We start from the raw sequence: 20629 nt of genomic DNA, 5'->3' as shown, positions 1-20629 counted from the left end.
AAGCATAGAGGATTATGGGTTACCCAGTCTTGGTCATATGTTACCTTCGATTCTCATGTTGGTTGTGCAAGGCACATCCCTGGCACAATCACTTTACAGACACCCACCTATATCGGTAGCCTTTCTTCATTGTAAGGGGCGATGAAGGCGTTAGCCCAAGCCCATCCTTAGGGGACTCGCTCAGTCCAAGTAGAGCTGCCCTCCTTTGTATAGTAGACTTTACAAGTCTTTTAGACACTTTTAGATAGATTTTTTTTCCTCATTTAGGGGACCATTGTGGTCTCATTAGCAAGTTCCATTAGGAGACATGCTTTGTCTCATTAGGTTGTGCTCCTTTGGAGTCAAGCCTCATTTAGAGCCTACCCTCAGGGAAGTTGCCTTGATTTTGACAGATAGTGTACCCCTAGGAGGCATGCCTTGCCTCATTTGTGGAACCCCTATTTGGAGACAAGCCTTGTCTCATTTAGAGGGTTTCCTTTTTTAGAAGGCTTACCTAGCCTTATATTAGAGCAGCTCTTTTTAGAGAGTCCTTGACTCATTCTTCCTTTAAGTGGTAGTATTAGAGAGCCTTTGGCTCATTTTTCTTCTTTAGTGTTTTTATTAGAGAGTCGTTGACTCACTCGTCCTTTAGATAGTGTTATTAGAGAGTCTTTGACTCAGTTGTCTTTATTGGTCTTGCTAGAGAGTCTTTGACTCATTTGTTTTTCTTAGCGATGTTATTAGAGAGTCCTTGACTCATTTGTCCTTTTAGGAGTGTTATTCGAGAGTCTTTGACTCACCTTCGCTTTTGGTAATGTTTTTAGAGGGAGTTTATCCTTGGTTTTGGTGTCTTTTCTCTTCTTTGGAGACTAGCATAGTCTCATTAGAGCTTTGCCTCTTGATGTCCTTTATTTCCTTGTCTTTGGCTTTAGTTTGCCGGGTTTAGGGGTTTCCCCTATTTGCCCTAGGGTTGGACCCTAGGGTGTTGATTTGTGTATTTCCTTAGGTCTGACCAAAAGGGTGAAAACAGTTAAAAATTCAGAATACATCTGAAACATCTTTAAAATCCAAAAACATTGGAAAAGCTTTAAAATTGCAAAAAACATTAAAAATTAAAAACATCAAAAGCATTTGAAAATATCAAAAATCTTTAAAAAAAATCTAAAGTGTTGAGTTTTATAGCGTATTAGGAGAGTTCGTTTCGAACTACGTTGGCTTGATCCTCTTCCACGAGGTACGTAGTACAGCTTGGGATTATATTCCAAGTCCAGCCAAACTTTTGTAAATAGCATTTTTAATCTTTTTTTTTGAATAAGCAACTTTTAAAACCCTGTTTTCAAAAGATCTTTCTCTAGAGTTAGGAGTTTCTCCTAGATAGAGAGTTTTAGAGTTAAGAGTTTCTTTTGTTAGGTTGTTTGATTGTCTGTTTGTTGTGTGCTTGTCTTAGAGTTAGGGGTCTGTCCTAGAGTTATAGGAACGCATCCGTCCGGTCGGCGATCTACATCGCCGAGTGATGACTAGAGTAGGATACGTTAGTCCACCCTTTGTTTTCCTTAGGAAGCACAGCCTAGTTACACATAGGTTGTAGGAACCACCTGCAATAGCTTAGAGCTAATCTGCATTTAGTTAGGGCATATATGGTGTCCTAAAATCTACTATTCACTGGAATTTAAATAATCAGACAAGAAACTTTAATAACTGGTCCGGTCTTTTAGATCGAGTCTAGGATAGAGGTCTAGGTGTCTTAGGCATCCTAGCTTAGAATAGGCGCGAAGAACTACGTTGCTCTGATTCTTGCGGAGGCGGAGATACGTAGGCTTCTTTGGATGAATACCAGACCATCCGAGAACTCGGGCTAATCGTTTAGAGTCTTAGGATTTGCTATGTTGTTGTTGTATGTTTTGATGTGTTTTCTTACTCTCTTGTACTAATCATATACCTTTAGCTGTAGCTTGCATGTGTTTGCACATCAGAACTTAGACACCCATTGGGCATGTCACTCATAACCTAGCTATGCTTAGGTGACACATCTTTCATTTTATTTTGTGCGTGCTTATTGTTTGTATTCTCAAGAAATGCATGCTTAGGTAGACGACTCCTGAGGGTTGTTCCCATTTCATATGATTTTCGCCCGAAACTCTTCGAGGTTAATAATAAATGGCATAAGAGACCAAGTGCTTGCACTCGGACGAATTGGGGGTGCTCTTCAGACCTTCTCCATTCGTAATCAGGCACGAGCCCATATATATTTCTGGTTATCCATTGCACAGAGGATTTGATTTTAGGGTTTCATGGCATATCCATGGATGGCGACTCTGAGTTATTTCAAGTACGTCTCGGTTTGAGGATCTATCATTGAATCAGGAGGTATTTAGTTTGTATCGCCACTCATGCTTTGTTATGAGGGTGGCATCCGTTTTGAGAGTTCCTTGGCAGAGCTCTCCTTCACGTGTGGATGATCCAGAGGCCGATGGGGGCTCGTCCCCCATCTCTCTCTCGGATCGGGGTCCACAATGACCTTATGATGATGTTAAAGATCAACGGTCTTATTGCCCGTGCATGTCCTCTTGGGCACATTTGGGTCTCATGCACAATCACATGTTTACTGTTGATTATACCCCTTAATCGGATGATCTTAAGTCCTTGATCTACTAAGAAAAAAAAAACTACACCGTTCATTTTTACATTCAATTATCTTACGCATGGGATCTTATTTCAGCTTAGGAGGAAGTAGACCTAGCAAACGGGTGGGTCGGGTCGGGTCGACCCGCGGGTTACGCGGGTTGCAGGTTAAAATGACCTGCATTCCTACGGGTCAGCAACTAGTGACCCGAACCCAGTGCGGGTGGGTCGGGTGGACCTGCAAGTTTTTTCCAAAACATCGTTTTTTTTGGCCGGCGATAAATTCACCCCCTAATTTTCAAGATGGATGGTACAACCTACGCCATAGGATGATCCAAACTGTCCATTTGATGGGCCACAACGTGAATAGATCGTGCCCCAAAAATCATTGCCATACCGTTCGATCTATAGAAGTATCCATATTGTGAGTCCCTCTTTAGATTGGAGGGTTAGAATCATCGTATGCTAATGATTTTTTAGGCACAACCTATTTACATTATGGCCCATCAAATGCACGGTTTGGAATTTGGATCATCCAAAGCATAATTTGGATAATCTAAAGCACAACCTATTTTCAGACTTTTAGCATTTATAACATTGGAAACTGGAAGTTGAAGAGTGGAGTTTAGATCAGACTTTCAGCATATTATAATTTGGGTCAACCTGCGGGCTGACCTGACCCAACCCGTGATCGGTTTTGGCGGGTCACTAAAACCCCGACCCATGCCCACAAATTTGCGGGTGGGTTGGGTCGACCCGCGGGCATGTGTCGCCTTTGCCTGGTTTAGGAGGAAGTGATATATTCAGTCCCTTCTCTTCCATGGGCGCCCCCGTTGGCCCCTACTAGTGTAAAAAGAGTAGTCCTACGGGGTGGCCCAAGGACGAAAAGGGACCTTTCTTTTCACCTCTCCCTAACGTTTTTTTCCCACACAAGAGGTGGCTGGTGATCTTGCTTGTTACTTGTAAGGGTTTAAGTTTTGAAGTAGATGAAAACCCAAAGAAACCACAGAGATAGATTGGCAGTGGTTCTCTTTCATTTATCCTTTTGAAGGTAATTATTCCCTTCTGTTTCTGTAACCTACAGAGAAGAGTTCTGATTGCTTCTTTTTTTTTTTTTTTTTTTCCAACAGAAATTGGAGAAAAGAGGCGTTTTATATAAAATGGCATTGAGGCGTTTGGTTGGACTTTCTGATGGAGAGCTGATGAGATCGGATGCCAAACCATGTACCAGATTGATGAGACACACGGCTGGGGTTTTCAGTGTCGGCGGAGGCTTAGGGTTTTGGGTTCTCTGCAGATTGCATTACGGTCTCTACTTCTTCTACCCTTCTTTTTTTTTACTTTTCTTTACAGTTATTTCTTCAATACCCCTTTGTTTTTTCATGGGTATTGCACCATTTGCTTGTTATAGTAATAGTGATTACCGATTGCCTTTTAGCATTCCTTCCAATCCAATGTGTTTCTTTTTGGGGATTTTCATGCATTAAGCAGTAATGTGGATACCCATATTGTCTACATTAATTCTCTTCAGAACACGATTTGTTTATGGAATTTTCATTACTTGTTAGTGTTATAAGTAATGGTGAGCACCCAACTTGGTTTTAGTTTAACTTTTTTCCAAACCCATATGTTTCTATATGGCTTTCTCATCAGTTAGTTTGTTGTAGGATTAAGCATGAATAGCCTTCTCATAATTGGTTCAACCTTAGTCCAAACACTTCTTTTCTATATTGGTTTCTCTATCAGTTGTTTGTTTCAGGATCAACAGTCAGTGTGGCCTGCTCATTTAAATATAAAAAATGATAGAGCTGTAGAAGGGTAAATTGTTCCATAATCCTTGGCTCTTCTCTTCTCTTTTCTTGACTTGTTCATCAATCTTGTACTTAGTGTGGGTTTGATGGCCCTCTTCCTTGTCTTAATTTTTAAATTCCACAATTTTTGGCTATCTCTATGTATTATTTTACATTTTCAACAATTAGTGTGGTGTTTTCTTTTTTCTTTTTTTTGAGTGGTGCTGAAACTATATTGAAAGGAGCCAAGTAAACTTAACTGGGATGCTCAACATACAACTCTGTAGAAGAAGAAAAAGAAAAGAAAATGAAAAGAAAAAACTAACAAACAATCAGGTACTAGGAGCCCTCAGGGATGAAGGTGACTGAAAGTCTCAAAAACCTCATGGTCAACTCCCGACCGGCCATGGGATTGTTCGTTTTACCAAAACTCATTATAAGCAGTGCTTTGACAGCCCAGCTGGTTAAAAGTCATCTCCCTCTCTACCCATTTCAAATTATAGATGCTCCTTAGCTGATAAATTGTCATTTACTAGCATGGTTATGTAACTCGAGTTATGTTGCTATCTAACTCTTTGCTGCTTTGGCACATCTGCATATTATTATTATGCTGTTCTTAAGATTTAGGATATGTTAGAATATGTGAGATCCACCGTTGGATTAGGTGTAGATCTCACTGTTAGATCTTCTTGTGGGAGATTAGGCAAGTTGGTTAATGAGGCAACCCACTAGAATAGGCAGCTAGATTTAATTAGTAAATAGATTAGATTAGAATATTCCATCATTATCTCTTTCCATAGTCTACTTGATCTCTTTCTATGTTTATCATGTATGTGCTCAATATAAGCACACCTTGAGTTTTATTGTAAATTATCCAAGATTAGTGATAATACCCCTCTAAATGAACCACGGTCTGGGAAAAATTTTCTATTAGAAATGTTCTGCTTGCAATTCAACCTCCCTAAAGTAAAAAGGTGATTTTTGTACTGTGCATCCGCATGCATAGTCTCATAAAATCATGTCCAATTTGAATCTGTCACAATTGATCCTACAACCAAATGCATGACCTTATGATGATGTTAAAGATCAACGGTCTTATTGCCCATGCATGTCCTCTTGGGCACATTTGGGTCTCATGCACAATCACATGTTTACTGTTGATTATACCCCTTAATCGGATGATCTTAAGTCCTTGATGTACCAAAAAAAAAAACTACACCGTTCATTTTTACCTTCAATTATCTTACACATGGGATCTTAGTTCAGCTTGGGAGGAAGTAGACCTGGCAAACGGGTGGGTTGGGTCGGGTCGACCCGCGGGTTACGCGGGTTGCAGGTCAAAACGACCCGCATTCCTACGGGTCAGCAACTAGTGACCCGAACCCAGTGCGGGTGGATCGGGTCGACCCGTAGGTCGACCTGCAAGTTTTTTCCAAAACAGTGTTTTTTTTGGCCGGCGATAAATTCACCCCCTAATTTTCAAGATGGACGGTGCAACCTACGCCATAGGATGATCCAAACTGTCCATTTGATGGGCCACAACGTGAATAGATCGTGCCCCAAAAATCATTGCCATACCGTTCGATCTATAGAAGTATCCATATTGTGAGTCCCTCTTTAGATTGGCGGGTTAGAATCATCATATGCTAATGATTTTTTAGGCACAACCTATTTACATTATGGCCCATCAAATGCAAGGTTTGGAATTTGGATCATCCAAAGCATATATAACATTGGGGTCAGAGTTTCAAACTTTCAGTCCAAAGCACCAGTTCAAAGCACAACCTATTAACATTGGGGTCACGGTTTGGAATTTGGATCATCCAAAGCATAATTTGGATAATCCAAAGCACAACCTATTTTCAGACTTTTAGCATATATAACATTGGAAGAGTAGAATTTAGATCAGACTTTCAGCATATTATAATTTGGGTCAACCCGCGGGCTGATCTGACCCAACCCGTGTTTTTGCGGGTTGGGTCACCCGCGAATCGGTTTTGGCTGGTCACTAAAACCCCGGCCCGTGCCCACAAATTTGCGGGTGGGTTGGGTCGACCCGCGGGCATGGGTCGCCTTTGCCAGGTCTAGGAGGAAGTGATATATTCACTCCCTTCTCTTCCTTGGGCGCCCCCGTTGGCCCCTACTAGTGTAAAAAGAGTAGTCCTACGGGGTGGCCCAAGGACGAAAAGGGACCTTTCTTTTCACCTCTCCCTAACATTTTTTCCCCACACAAGAGGCGGCTGGTGATCTTGCTTGTTGCTTGTAAGGGTTTTAGTTTTGAAGCAGATGAAAACCCAAAGAAACCACAGAGATAGATTGGCAGTGGTTCTCTTTCATTTATCCTTTTGAAGGTAATTATTCCCTTCTGTTTCTGTAACCTACAGAGAAGAGTTCTGATTGCTTCTTTTTTTTTTTTTTCAATAAAAATTGGAGAAAAGAGGCGTTTTATATAAAATGGCATTGAGGCGTTTGGTTGGACTTTCTGATGGAGAGCTGATGAGATCGGATGCCAAACCTTGTACCAGATTGATGAGACACACGGCTGGGGTTTTCAGTGTCGGCGGAGGCTTAGGGTTTTGGGTTCTCTGCAGATTGCATTACGGTCTCTACTTCTTCTACCCTTCTTTTTTTTTACTTTTCTTTACAGTTATTTCTTCAATACCCCTTTGTTTTTCCATGGGTATTGCACCATTTGCTTGTTATAGTAACAGTGATTACCGATCGCCTTTTAGCATTCCTTCCAATCCAATGTGTTTCTTTTTGGGGATTTTCATGCATTAAGCAGTAATGTGGATACCCATATTGTCTACATTAATTCTCTTCAGAACACGATTTGTTTATGGAATTTTCATTACTTGTTAGTGTTATAAGTAATGGTGAGCACCCAACTTGGTTTTAGTTTAACTTTTTTCCAAACCCATATGTTTCTATATGGCTTTCTCATCAGTTAGTTTGTTGTAGGATTAAGCATGAATAGCCTTCTCATAATTGGTTCAACCTTAGTCCAAACACTTCTTTTCTATATTGGTTTCTCTATCAGTTGTTTGTTTCAGGATCAACAGTCAGTGTGGCCTGCTCATTTAAATATAAAAAATGATAGAGCTGTAGAAGGGTAAATTGTTCCATAACCCTTGGCTCTTCCCTTCTCTTTTCTTGACTTGTTCATCAATCTTGTACTTAGTGTGGGTTTGATGGCCCTCTTCCTTATCTTAATTTTTAAATTCCACAATTTTTGGCTATCTCTATGTATTATTTTACATTTTCAACAATTAGTGTGGTGTTTTCTTTTTTCTTTTTTTTGAGCGGTGCTGAAACTATATTAAAAGGAGCCAAGTAAACTTGGCTGGGATGGTCAACATACAACTCTGTAGAAGAAGAAAAGTAAAAGAAAATGAAAAGAAAAAACTAACAAACAATCAGGTACTAGGAGCCCTCAGGGATGAAGGTGACCGAAAGTCTCAAAAACCTCATGGTCAACTCCCGACCGGCCTTGGGATTGTTCGTTTTACCAAAACTCATTATAAGCAGTGCTTTGACAGCCCAGCTGGTTAAAATTCATCTCCCTCTCTACCCATTTCAAATTATAGATGCTCCTTAGCTGATAAATTGTCATTTACTAGCATGGTTATGTAACTCGAGTTATGTTGCTATCTAACTCTTTGCTGCTTTGGCACATCTGCATATTATTATTATGCTGTTCTTAAGATTTAGGAAACTTCGAAGACATTTCAGTATTGTGTTTTTTGAATGGCAGCAAACGATATCATTAAAACCTCAACAAAGGAGCTACAATGCCCAAGACCGAGGTGGTCGAGGAAAGTACTGTACTTTCTTTCGAAGAAAGTAATGTATTTTTTTTAATGAAATGTTTTTTAAAACTCATTAATCTTAACTAGGGGAATGTTCGCATTGTCTCGATCATTTCTTCCTCACCCAGTGCATGCTCTCATCAATATGAACTGCCCAGTTGATGTGCCATAGCCCAAAATTGCATGTGGGACAGTCCTAAGTGTTTACTTGTTTGTTCACGGAAACTGGAAGAAAAAAAACAACAGCAAAAAATCAGGGTTGGGTTTCTGGGTATCATATTGATGGTTGAAATGAAATAGGCAATATCCACATTGTATGGGCAGAATCCATTCTGGATACCTGATTGGTATGTTTTTCGGCAAATTGTTTATCCAACAGGTGACCCTTCAATTGGATGGTTAGGATCAATGAGAATGTGAACCAATTATATAGTAGGGATGGCAACGCTTATCTTTAAATGCTTATATCATACAGTTTGATATGTACTATCCTTTTTAGCCCTTTTTTTTCAATGCTTATAGTCCTCATCAAGCATATGGTTTACATACTTTTGCAGGTCCCAGAATAACAGTTCCACGGAGTCTTCGGTGGTCTGCTTGTGGAGCGGTATTCATGAGCTCGACGACAGCTCTGCTTGTCCGCCTTTTTAGTCCTCAATGTGAACCCCAAAATATAGCTGCTTATGACAAGGCCCAATAGAGCCTTCTATTTATAATATTTGAAGCTTGAGATCTAGTGTTTGTAATTCTATGGTACCAACAGAAACCATTAACCGTGCATTTATTAGTGACCTTCTCCAGAATTTTCAATAGGTGATTGCTCTTGAGCCCCTACTGAACGATGCAGGGTTTTTTTTTTTTTTTTTTTTTTGGGTTGAACAAAGGAAGTTTGATGAATGTCTTTGAAGTATACATGTTTTGGTCACACAATTTGATTGTTTGGCTTTAGTATCTTTATCATCTTTTATGACGAAAAATTACCTTCAGGTAATGTTTGGATGCCATGATTTTTTTTTCCATGGAATATTTGTTTATTAAGTGATGAGAGAGGGCCAGGGAGGGTGGGAGAAGGAGAGAGTAGAGATTGCATGACAGAGGAGAGGGTAATAAGGGGTTAAAAAGCAGGGAAAAATAAATTGTATTTTCATTAGAGTTTTTCTTTTCCTTGTCTTCAGCCTTCTCTCACCCTCTCCTCATGTCCTCTCTAGTCTCTCCTTCTCCCACCCTCCCTACTCCTCTCTCACAACTTGATAAACTAAAATTCCATGAACAAAAATTCATGGCAGCCAAATATGGCCTCATGTGAAAATTTTACCAGTTACTCCATGCCTTACTGACAGTTTTGTTCATTGAATTCCAACTGATCTTGCCAGATAGCAAAACATGTGCTTATTCTTATGTCTGTTTGGTAAGAAAATATGAGTAATTTTGGTATCATTTCAATTCATCCATGTTGGATTGCAAGAAAAACATTTCTTCTGGAAAAGATTTTCCTAGGGAAGTTTTTTGTTACCACGATTTAGAGGGAAATGATATGGTTACAGCCTATTTAGAGAGATCAATATAAATTGAAGGACCTTATAGGAAAAATAAATGAACAAGAAAAATGATTTTAGAAAAGTTTTTCTTTTCCAAACTTCTCCGGAAAATTTCTGCAAGTCCAACAGGACCTTGTGGAAAGTGCAGTCTCATTAAAGAATCAGATGTGATCATTATTCCAAAACAAATCAAGTAATTATCACAGGTTTCTTTACATATTTTATACAATCATTTGTATACAATCTATCTGAGTTTTGAATTTCTTTTATTTATACAATCATATTAGGGCATGTTTGGCAACCATGGAAGCAAATTCATGAATTTTTTTTACCTAGTGTAAGAGAGGGATAGAGAGGGTTGGAGAGAGACAGATTTGAGGGGGTGATAGAGTGAATAAAGCATGGAATAGGGTTGGAAAACAGGAAAAAAATAAATTTTAAAAAGGTTGGGGGGTGTTTTAAACAGGGAATCCACCACCCCCCCCCCCCCCCCCCCCCCCCCCCCCACCCCCCCCGGTTTTCCAACCCCATCACATGCTCTCTTCACTCAACGCCCTCTCTACGCCCCCTCTTACCATGGGTAAAAAAAATTTCATGATACTGTTAACATGGTTGCCAAACATGTCCTTAGAGTGTTGAATGATTTGCTAGAGAGTGGATGTCGCAGTGCCTAAACTTTGTAAGCTTAAGATGTTCTCACAACACTTCTATTGAAAAAACAAGAAAAAAACAACAAAAGCTCAATGTATTCTCCCGTTCTGGTAATTCACTCAATTATTTGTTGCTTCACACAACTTACAGCTTCAAAAGAACATCCTTAAAAATCATCTCACAGCCATTAACAAGAGGAACTCTAACAAACAGATGTTAAGTTGATCAAAGACATGAATCAATTTCACTTTTAGATTTTATTTCCGCCAAAACTCCCCACGATACATTGCTCTAAGCTTTATCATGGTGCTAACCAAGCGGGTTCCATCAGATGATTCGGGTCGTAAATGATTAGACGAGTAACAGACCGAAGAATCCTCGGGGATGCTCTCTCTGAGAAGCTCACAAGACTCTGGAAAAACCAAGTTAGAATATCCTTGAATGTAAGAACAGTTCCATGGAGGATCGGATGTTACACTGAAGGTAATGTTGGATAAGCAAATGTTTAGGAAATTATCCCCTTCTATACCCTCCATTAGACCTGCAACACTGATATTTTTTCCTATGATATCTTTCAAACTGATCCTGTCTATTGTAGGAAGTGCATTTGGATCATAGTTCTCATCTGGGTGATCACCATACTGACCAGTGAATCTAATGGCTATTTTCACATTACTCATTATCACGTCCGAAATGTAGATGTTTCTGATATAACCACCTCGTCCCGGAGCTGTTTTTATTCGGATAGCGCTTTTTGAGTTCACAAGTTGAAGGCCCTCCACATGAACTTCGGATATACCACCGGACATCTCACTGCCGAGTGCAACTCCGGCGCTCGTTTGTGTTTCTCCGGCAAGGCGACGAATGATTATGTTCGAGCTCGGACGAGCATAGGCAATTCCATACTCATCCCATCCGCTTTTGATCGAAATCAGATCGTCACCAGTTCGAATATAACAGTCTTCAATGCAGACGTCGTTGGATGAGTCTGGATGCATTAGACAAGAGGATCAGAAGCTACAACATATGGGCTTAATGCAATTTGTATTAATTTATGAAAGATGACATACATAGACGTTCATCCAATCTGTGTTTTTTAGTTTAAGTTTTCTCTTTTCTAGTTATTCTACAGTTCTAATGTCAGCTGACAGCTTATTATTACTTGCAACTTGCAAAGGATTTCATTTGCCTGAACTATAGGGAAATAAAAGCTAAGCATAAGTGAGTAGGCCAGATTGAATTGAATCAAATTTGGACAGTAGGCCAAGAGAGTATCAATTTTCTTAGAAAATTCTTAAAATATAAAAAATGCAAAAAAAAAACTACGAAAAAATTGACAATTCCCTTACATTCTACATCAAACTTTAGTTATTTATAAATCTGTTTAAAAACTCTCCGAATCAATCATTGCCTTTGCCCTACTCCATCAATCAAAATCCTTCTTGACTCTCCATAATCAATAGAAACTTGCTGCATCAGTTATTGACTCCCCCGAGTCGACTCGGTCTTTACCTTGGACAACTTCCTTTTTAAGGATTTTTAACCAGCGAGTTATAGAATTCCCTTGCATTCTAAGTACAAATGAACTATATAGAGCATTGGGATAACATTGGACTGAAGTCAAGTATACTTCTACTATAGGGGATAACATTGGAATGAAGTCAGGTATACTACTATAGTTTCATCTACAATGTCATTTTTGAGTGATTGGTAAGACTCATGTATCATTTCTATCAAGTAAGATTTAAGCTGAATTCTCGAATCGAATCATAGGATTGACATATTTAAAAAGTAAGATTTGAGTGGAGTGAAGTCCACTTAATAAGATAATAAATCCCGTAGTGATTCAATTTCTTTATCTTTGAGAACAATATTCAGCGCAGTGGCCTTAATACCACTGTTTAAAAACTCCCTGAGTCAGTCCTCGACTCACCCGAGTCGAATCCGTTTTACCTTGACGGAGTTCTCATCGAAATACAAGTTTTGAAACACTGCTTAACACAAGTTTGATTAACAGTGTTTTTCCATGATCCAATATAAATTGATTAGCATATCTCTCAAAGTAAATAAGTTGGTTCTGACATAAAACACAAGATTAATCTAGAACATCTTTGAATCTAACAGAATTGGACTCATCGATCTGCTGCAGTTCAATCAAGCATTACAAAATGATGTGAGGATCAAGCATCTTTTCTTTTTCATTTGACTGAAATATTTCTTCTCGGTTGCTTTGAATTTCTTAATTTTTTGCAGTGTGTACTGTTTGGTTTGATCTATACAGGACTATTTCATTTTCATTATCTTCTACTCAAGGTACAACATTTATATTTCTACCAAGGGATTTGCTAGCCACCTTCGCAGAAGCTACTTCGTGCCCCATGTTTTGCATGTGATGACAGCCGCATATGTTGACTTTTGCTTTATTCATTTAATTCATCTGACATGGCTGTCGTCACATGCAAAAAACGGGGCGCGAAGTAGCTTCTGAGAAGGTGGCTAGCAAATCCCCTCTGCCAATCACAAAAAGAACCATAATGAAGCAGAGAAATGAATATGTTAGCTACTACTAGCTATAATCTTGCAAATGAGAAAAACAAAAAGCTTCTTAAACTTGCTTAAGTCTAATCTGTGTGTGTGGGGTTCAGATATCAAATAATGCAGCACATTATCACTAGCTTGGGCAGGATGTTTCAGTTTCAACAGGAGTAAATTTGCTAGTTGATAACAAAAATACAGATTGAATGTATTATGCAGAAGAAAAAGGAGTTATATACTTCATTTGTAAAAGTTCATGTAATTTGAATTTGTTTGCAATTCCCTTCTTATTATCAAAATGGTCAGTTCAGTTGATAAATAAAGCGATAACAGAACTATCCGAAACTCTTCTGCTCACCCGGATCAATTCCATCCGTGTTAGGAGAATCAAGAGGTGCAAGGATCGTTAGATTGTGGACGTGTACTTGGCTGTTCATCCAGCAAAAACAGTCTCAACTCTCCTCTTAACACATAAAACTCCACTCGTCTATCGATTAACAAAACCCAAAAGTCGGTGAACAAGAGAAAGGAATAAACCCTTTGGAAGAACAAACCTGCAATATACAGGGTGGATGGTCCAAAACGGCGAGTTCAAGAAAGTCAAGCTTGAGATAACAACCCCAGTGGAGTTTATAAACTCAACCAGATGAGGGCGAGTGTAGTTCAGAGTGAGGTTTCTGAACCAGTGCCACCAAACACTGCCTTGACCATCGATGGTTCCATTATCACCTGAAACACAAAACGATAGAAGCTAAATAATTAGAATTTGAAAAATCATTAATACCAATTTAAATCATTTTGGGAATCAAAGAATCAATGGATTAGACAATATGAACGAAAAATACACATCTGTTAGGCCAATTATGTTGTGAAATTACAAACCCGTTATTACGACGTCTGTTAGATTGTATCCATATATGAGACTTTGATGTCTTCTGCCCGGAAGCTCCCTACCACGGCCGTAGGAGGGCAAAGGAGCAATGAGTGGCCAATCGTTGGAGGCCTGATAACAAACCCGAAATAGCTAATTGGAATTTAGGATAGTAACATACTAAACCAGTAGAGAAGGCTATTTTTTTTTTCTTCAAAGACCGTCATGTTATTACCATTATTCAATGGAGAACATAATTTTTTTTTTTGAAAGGAAAGCCAGGGTTTGGCGGACAGTGGACACCCACCAGATGAATTGAACCAGAAATATAAGTTGCAATCTTACATAATCCCTCCCGTCACTGTCCTGATATACAATATTTAAGAGCATATGAGGTGAAACAAGAATGGGGATATTCTCTCCCTTACAAGGGCTTTCAAATTTGAAAGAAAATCTGCTGCTGAATTCTCTACTCTCCTTATGTTTCACTTCCCACGCTCTTAAATCTATCCTGAAATTCTTGATAATATTATCCCTTCAAAGACAGTCATGTTATTACCATTGTTTCAATGATGAGCATACATCGATCCTGAAATTCTTCAATACAGACTATTGTTTCCAAGTTTGCTTCAACTTTGACAAGAATTTTGTGCTGAACTAAATACCCAGATTACACCATTTCCATCTTAGTTTGAGTAGGAACCAAATACCCACTTCAGACTATTTCCATCTTAGTTTGATTAGGATTTAGGAATGTCAGTTTTTCCAAACCCGAAAGATTGAATTGACGTTGAATCAGGTATGAAGAATCCATTTTCATACAGCACAAAGCTACGCAAGTTCGATTAAACAAAATTTGAGGTTAAGACTTACTTTTGATCCTAGAATTACAGCTCCCTCATCAAGCCATAGTGTGAGATGGCTGATGAGACTGAAACTTCCTGTCAACCATCTCCCAGCAGGGACAAAGAGCTGAGCGCCACCCTTATCAGCAAACGAATGTAGATAAAATATCGCATTATGAAATGCTTTCGTGTTGAGAGTCACTCCATCTCCAACAGCACCAAATTCGGTTATTGTCACGCTGTGTGGTCGAAATGCCCTTGATCTTGACTGCTTGCAAACTGAGCTGCCATTGATAGCCCATGGAATCTCACTGATCGTTGCAAGAACCAAAAACACTCGCAGAAGCTGAAAGAAAATTTAGTTTAAGTGTCAATGTAAATGATCATGGGTTTGGAGAAAAATTCTAGCAAGTGAAAAGGTGAAATCTTCACCATTTGGATGCATGATAAATGTTTTAAGATCTAAGTGAATGGGCTCTCCCGTGCAAAATTTTCACTGGTTTGGTCTAATTTTGGCTGGGTTTTCGCTAGTAAAGAGGTTAACATGGCCTAATAACTGAGGATTGGGGTGAGGACAAATAACAAAAAATTAAGAACAAGCAAACAAAACCCAGATGAAGTACATTTTAAAAGGGGGAAAAAAAGTTATATGCCTAGCATGATCCACAAAAATCCCAATTGTGGAGCACTGAATCATAACCCCACAGGGTACTCTGAAGGTTCCCAAATATTTTCAAATAAATCACAAGGACCAAGTGAAAACTGGTCAATTGAACAATATTACAAAAGCAAATGATATATACACACACGCACACACAAAAAGAAAAATGGGAACAGGGGAAAAAACCCAATTTTTCCTTCTGATCTTATCCTTTTTCTTTATGAAATTGGACTAGAAAGACATAACCTCAGCCCTCCCTCCATCTGAGAACTAAAATTTTCCAAACCCAGAAAATTTAAGTGGGGAAAACAAAACATTTACCTCTAGAACAACTATTTCAACCCAGAAAGAAAAACAAAAATACAAAACAATTCAATTCAAACCACTTACAGATCTCTTCATAAGACTAATATGTATTCTTCCCCTTCAGCCCAAGAACACAAAGCCCTGTTCACTTCTCTCCTTTTCTGACTCTCACCCAATAAAGCCAATTAAGAAAAGTTTTGGTTGGATCTCATAATCATCAGCAAAACACAAGTGTGATTAGATGGGAGTTTGAGAGCAACCACCTAAAGAAAATCATGAAAGTGACCGTTACTGCCCGCCAAAAACCCAACAGGTCCTGGCCCAATCAGTTTCTACTAGCTCATCTGCCAATAAAGAGATGACCCAAATAAGCTTTTTGAGTTGGGAGATGAAAACTCCATCAAATCAAAGAAAATTAAAAGGACTCATAGTGTCTAGATGCTTGTAAGCTTGTTTTCTGTTTTTGGTATTATTTTCAGTGCTCAGAGGAGATTTTCAGATGTTGGGTGTTTTCTTTCTACTCAGAGACTAAGCCATTAAGTTGGGAAATCCGTCAAACAGAGCTGGAATTTTTATTTTTATTTTTCTTATCCTTTTTTGTGTTTGGATGAAAGCTGGAAATTATCTTCACATTGCTTAGACGGTCTTCTATTTTGATAATTTACAAATAGGACCTTGACATCAGTTTCTGACCAAAATAGCCTCTGTAGATTTATTTTTTTACTCATAAAATGACCAAAATGCCTTTATATGTGAAGGGCAAAATTACCTTGTGAAAAGGCCAAACTAAATGTTCCATGATATGTTTTCAATATACTAGCGTTCTTGGTCCCCTCATCAAAACATGAGGTGTAAAATGGTGGACCCACCCTGTACATGAGCTCAAGTGGAAATTGTGGGATCTACCCCATTAAAACATGAGATAAAATGGTTGGCCCCACTCGATGCATGGATTTGAGTTGAGTTGGTGGGACCCACCCCTACAAAAGCACCAGGGTATTTTGGCCTTTTAACGAGGTAATTTTCGTTTTTTAGATATAAGGACATTTGGTGAGTCAAACAAAAAAAAAAATCTTCCATGAGTACTTGGTCACAAACACAATTCGATGGCATGGCCTAATTTGCAAAATTCACTCAAACATGATGACTCTATTTGTAAATTTCAAAAAATTACAATTGGAGACTGATTTTGCAACCCCCCCTCCGAAAAATAAAAAACAATATAAAACGGTCAAAGTTTTAAAATAATCCTGGATATTCTAAATGACCGAAATACCCATAACTCATAGCAAAATAAACTAGGACCGCGGGTCACCGGGAAAGGTGCAAAATGACAAAAATACCCCTTTTGCAAAAGAAAACTCGCGGACAAGATGTCAGCCTATAGTGCTCTTTTTCCTTCCTACAAAACATAACGGGAGCTAGATTAACGTTCACTTCTATGCAAATAACAGTTTTGCCCCTAAGATATGGGCCCACCCAAGTGCATTTCACAAAGTTTTAGTCAAAATTACAAGGGTAATAATGAAGGAGACATGGTAAGAAACCAAAAATTGGGAAAGTGAAAACTAGAATAGAGCAATCAAAGGAGATGATTGAGATTCTTCCCTGTCACTTCAACTTTATTAAATTAATTAGTTACTTTATATTGTTATTTTATCTTTTATAAGGTCATAAATGTCCAACAAAATTATAACATAGTTAACTCTAATGACCTTTTAATAATAAATAATGAAATGAAGGATAAGGTGCCTTCTACTCTTCTAGTATGAAAACAGCAGTGATAAATACACTAAAGGGGGTGACCCAAGGAAGAAAAGGATGCGAATATATAACTTCCCTAGTGGAAATAGTCATGAGAACAAGATGGGCAATAAGCCTAACTGGTTAAGGCTTTGTACCTAAACCTTGAATCCCAGCTTATTTGCTAGGGATCATTGAAGAAGGCATTTCGTGGCACGGCTGTTGCATGAGAGTGCAGCCACATTGCTATTTTCAACAGATTTTGTCTTATTCATTTAATTCATCTGATGTGATTGCACTCTCATGCAACAGCCATTCTGCAAAATGCCTTCTGCCATGGTCCGAGCAAATCCCTGAGAAAAGATGGAAGGCTTAAAGGGCATTTTTGTAAATCTATTTTATAGATGGAGGGTGGGTTAGGAATGAGAAAATTAAGAAGAAGAAAAAAATGAAACGTTTGATTAAAGTGGGAGACAAAGGTTGGAGAAAAATATCAAAGTACTGTCTTTGTCGAGGCATGAACAGAGGGGTCTTTGTTTTTCGGATCCAATGCTAAAGAAGAAGGAAACTGGATCTTAAAAGCAAAATGATATCTACACTCCCTTCTTTTGATAATGCCACTCCTTACCTCATTAAAAACCCTTTTACTTGGTTGGTAGTAGACCCGCAAACCGGTAACCCGCGCGGGCACGGGTACGGTACCCGCGGATGCAGGTAAAAAATACCTGCGATTCTATGGGTAGGTTTTTCATGTACCCAGACCCAACCCGTGCGGGTTGGGTAAACCCGTGGGTAACCCGTTTAATTTGAATTTATATTTTTCACCTGATTTTGATTATTTTTTTTCAACAGAAGCTTTCACGGAACTCCGTGGATTCATCCGTTGGTACCACGGAGTTCCGTGAAATTATTTTTTTTTTCACGTGCACCGTCAAAAATGAGAATTATTTGAAAGATAATTTGAGAAGTTTAGTGATAACAGATCTGCAGAGATGAAGAGAAAAGAATTTTAGTTCAAAAAAGGGAAAAAGATCAAATCCAAGTTGAAAAGTTGAGATCTGCAGAGATGAAAAGTTGAAAACTAAAGAAAAAACATAACCCTTGTTTTGACGGATAACCCGCGGGTACCAGGGCCCGACCCAGACCCACCCGCTGGTCACTGGTGCGGGTATTTTTTTGGCGGGTAACAAATTTGGTACCCGTACCCGCAAATTTTGCTACGGGCCGGGTGTACCCGCGGGTACGGGTACCATTTTGCCGGGTCTAGTTGGTAGCAGTTGGAGAACTCTAACAACCTTAAATATCACACAAAGCCCAATATTTTTTTGACAGAGAGAGAGGTCACCTTATGGCTAAATTTGTCTTATTAGTTTAATTCGTATGAGGTGGCACTTCTCCAATGAAAAAGAGGGGCTGCACAATTGCTTTTGGGAATTGCCTACCACTACTACACTTAGAGTCCACTACTATTGTGACCACCACAACAAATTCTACTTACGGGCAAGGGTTTTAAATTTCGGGTTTCGGTCGACATCGAAATTGGGTAACTTCGAAACATTACTTTATTTCGACGAAATTTTGAAAATTTCGGTCGAAATTTCGTTTTCCCGAAGGAAGATCCCGTTAAAATGTATATTTTATTCACTATTTAATATTGCCCTGAAATTTCGGTAAGCTGAAGTTTCGGTAATTTTGCCCGAAATTTCAGCCTGGATAAAGTATTGCTTTTTTTATTTCGTCAAATTTTGAACGAAATTTTGAAATTTCTGCGAAAATTTCGGTTTCGGTGAGGAGCAAAACGCATTCCGAAACCAAAATTTAAAACCTTGCTTACGAGATTGAAGAACGTTTTTTTATAGCTCTAGTTTGGGGAATTCGGGGCCTTCGAGTATAAGAGGTGTTCTTAGAGATGAGAATAGCCTTACCAGGCCTTCTCGGGCCTATTCGATTAAAAGATGCAAATGAGGTGAAAGTGAGGGCGATCCTTCAGAGTATAAGACTGATCGCGGGTATAGAGATGGACAATCTCTTAGTAGAAGGTAACTCCCTCAATGTTATCAGATGGTTAGAAGGGCATTCACCCCGCCCTTGGAAATTCTTCGATGATATCATGGAACGATAGGAAGGTCACCAGGTTAGCTTTCAGCACATCAAGAGGTCATCGAACGGTAACAACCAATGTGATAAAGACTCTTTCTTTAACTTTGATAATGACAATCTCTATTTCATTCACACTTTTAAGAAGGGATGTTGATAGCTTTTCAGAACTGTAACAACCAATTTGATAACGACTATCATCAACAAAATAAGAGAATGTGATATTATTACCAATCTATATACGAGAATATGATAAAATCTCTCGGTTTTCATGTTCAGAAGAGGCCTTGTGAGAGTAATAAATACTCCATATATTGGAGCCCACAAAAACAATAAGAAACCCACACCTTAGCAATCTATATAAGAGCTTTTGTGGCTGTACCAGATAAGAACTCCATTCAAAGGACCCATGTAACTAACTTTCTCGTGATGCACACAACAGCTTTTTGGTGATCTACCACCATTAATACTCCTTCAAATGAACTACAACCAGAAAAAAATTAAATAAAAGTGTGTGAGAGAGAAGACTTTTGTAACCAACTTCTTTCAATCTTTGGATTTGCTTAGGACTTTCGCAGAAAGGCATTTCACGGCTGGCTGTTGCATGAGAGAGCAGCCACCTCAGAAGAATTGAATGAATAAGACAAAATCCGCTGAAAAGTGAGCCTGTGTGGCTTCTCTCTCATGCAACAGCCAGCCACTAAATGCCTTTCTTCAAAAGTCCCTAGCAAGTCCCCTTTGTTAATACAAGTTCTAATAGTATAAGGTAAAGTATCATTCTCTTGAGTATAAAGGCAGTGTTTCTAAGACCCAACAGATAAAGGCAAAGTATCATTCTTGAGTAGGTTGTGCTTCTAAAACCCTCTATAAATCATAAAGGCAAAGGATCATTCTTGAGTATAAAGGCAGTGTTTCTAAGACCCGACAGATAAAGGCAAAGTATCATTCTTGAGTAGGTTGTGCTTCTAAAACCCTCTATAAATCATAAAGGCAAAGGATCATTCTTGAGTATAAAGGCAGTATTTGTAAAACCCAATAGAAATCATCTCTCTCTCTCTCCCCCTCCTTTTAGTCTAGCTTAGAGTAACAAAAAGGAGACTAGTATTGCCACTACTATATTTAGGCACTTCCACCCATCTTAACGTGTGTCGTATTTGATATACTTCAACATTTTTACAATAT

The 20629-nt window shown here is 38.8% G+C and overlaps 1 protein-coding gene and 1 long non-coding RNA gene across 3 annotated transcripts; one reads left to right on the top strand and one right to left on the bottom strand.

Annotated features, from left to right (window-relative positions):
- Positions 1–6819: 6819 nt before the first annotated feature.
- LOC143880764 (uncharacterized) lies at positions 6820–8996 on the top strand. Its single transcript, XR_013251783.1, has 2 exons — positions 6820–6993; positions 8758–8996. It is a non-coding gene; the product is annotated as an uncharacterized LOC143880764 (long non-coding RNA).
- Positions 8997–10466: 1470 nt separating this feature from the next.
- On the bottom strand, positions 10467–16237 carry LOC143881371 (putative polygalacturonase). 2 transcript variants are annotated; one of them, XM_077384409.1, is made up of 7 exons: positions 15871–16237; positions 15692–15768; positions 14669–14986; positions 13807–13927; positions 13479–13653; positions 13283–13353; positions 10467–11377 (listed from the first exon to the last, which is right to left on the bottom strand). In XM_077384409.1, the coding sequence occupies exons 2-7, from the start codon at positions 15701–15703 to the stop codon at positions 10647–10649; spliced, it is 1428 nt and encodes a 475-aa protein (XP_077240524.1). In that variant the 5' UTR covers positions 15704–15768; positions 15871–16237; the 3' UTR covers positions 10467–10646. The 2 variants fall into 2 exon arrangements, with proteins under 2 accessions (XP_077240524.1, XP_077240523.1); XM_077384408.1 differs by having other exon boundaries at positions 15692–16237.
- Between the last annotated feature and the right edge of the window lie 4392 nt (positions 16238–20629).

Source organism: Tasmannia lanceolata, unplaced genomic scaffold (assembly GCF_043159265.1).
Source record: "Tasmannia lanceolata isolate RefF3 unplaced genomic scaffold, GAP_Taslan_0.1 ptg000007l, whole genome shotgun sequence".
NCBI classification, from domain to species: domain Eukaryota; kingdom Viridiplantae; phylum Streptophyta; class Magnoliopsida; order Canellales; family Winteraceae; genus Tasmannia; species Tasmannia lanceolata.
Note: the sequence above shows the minus strand (reverse complement) of the source record. Positions and strands in the feature narration are given on the sequence as shown.

What these genes read in the sequence shown, in the direction of transcription:
- LOC143881371 (XM_077384408.1), bottom strand. An exon ending in CTGTAATTCTAGGATCAAAA is followed by an intron (nt 13,928 to 14,668) that starts GTAAGTCTTAAC and finishes GTTTGTTATCAG; the next exon opens with GCCTCCAACGATTGGCCACT. An exon ending in AACAGACGTCGTAATAACGG is followed by an intron (nt 13,654 to 13,806) that starts GTTTGTAATTTC and finishes TTTGTGTTTCAG; the next exon opens with GTGATAATGGAACCATCGAT.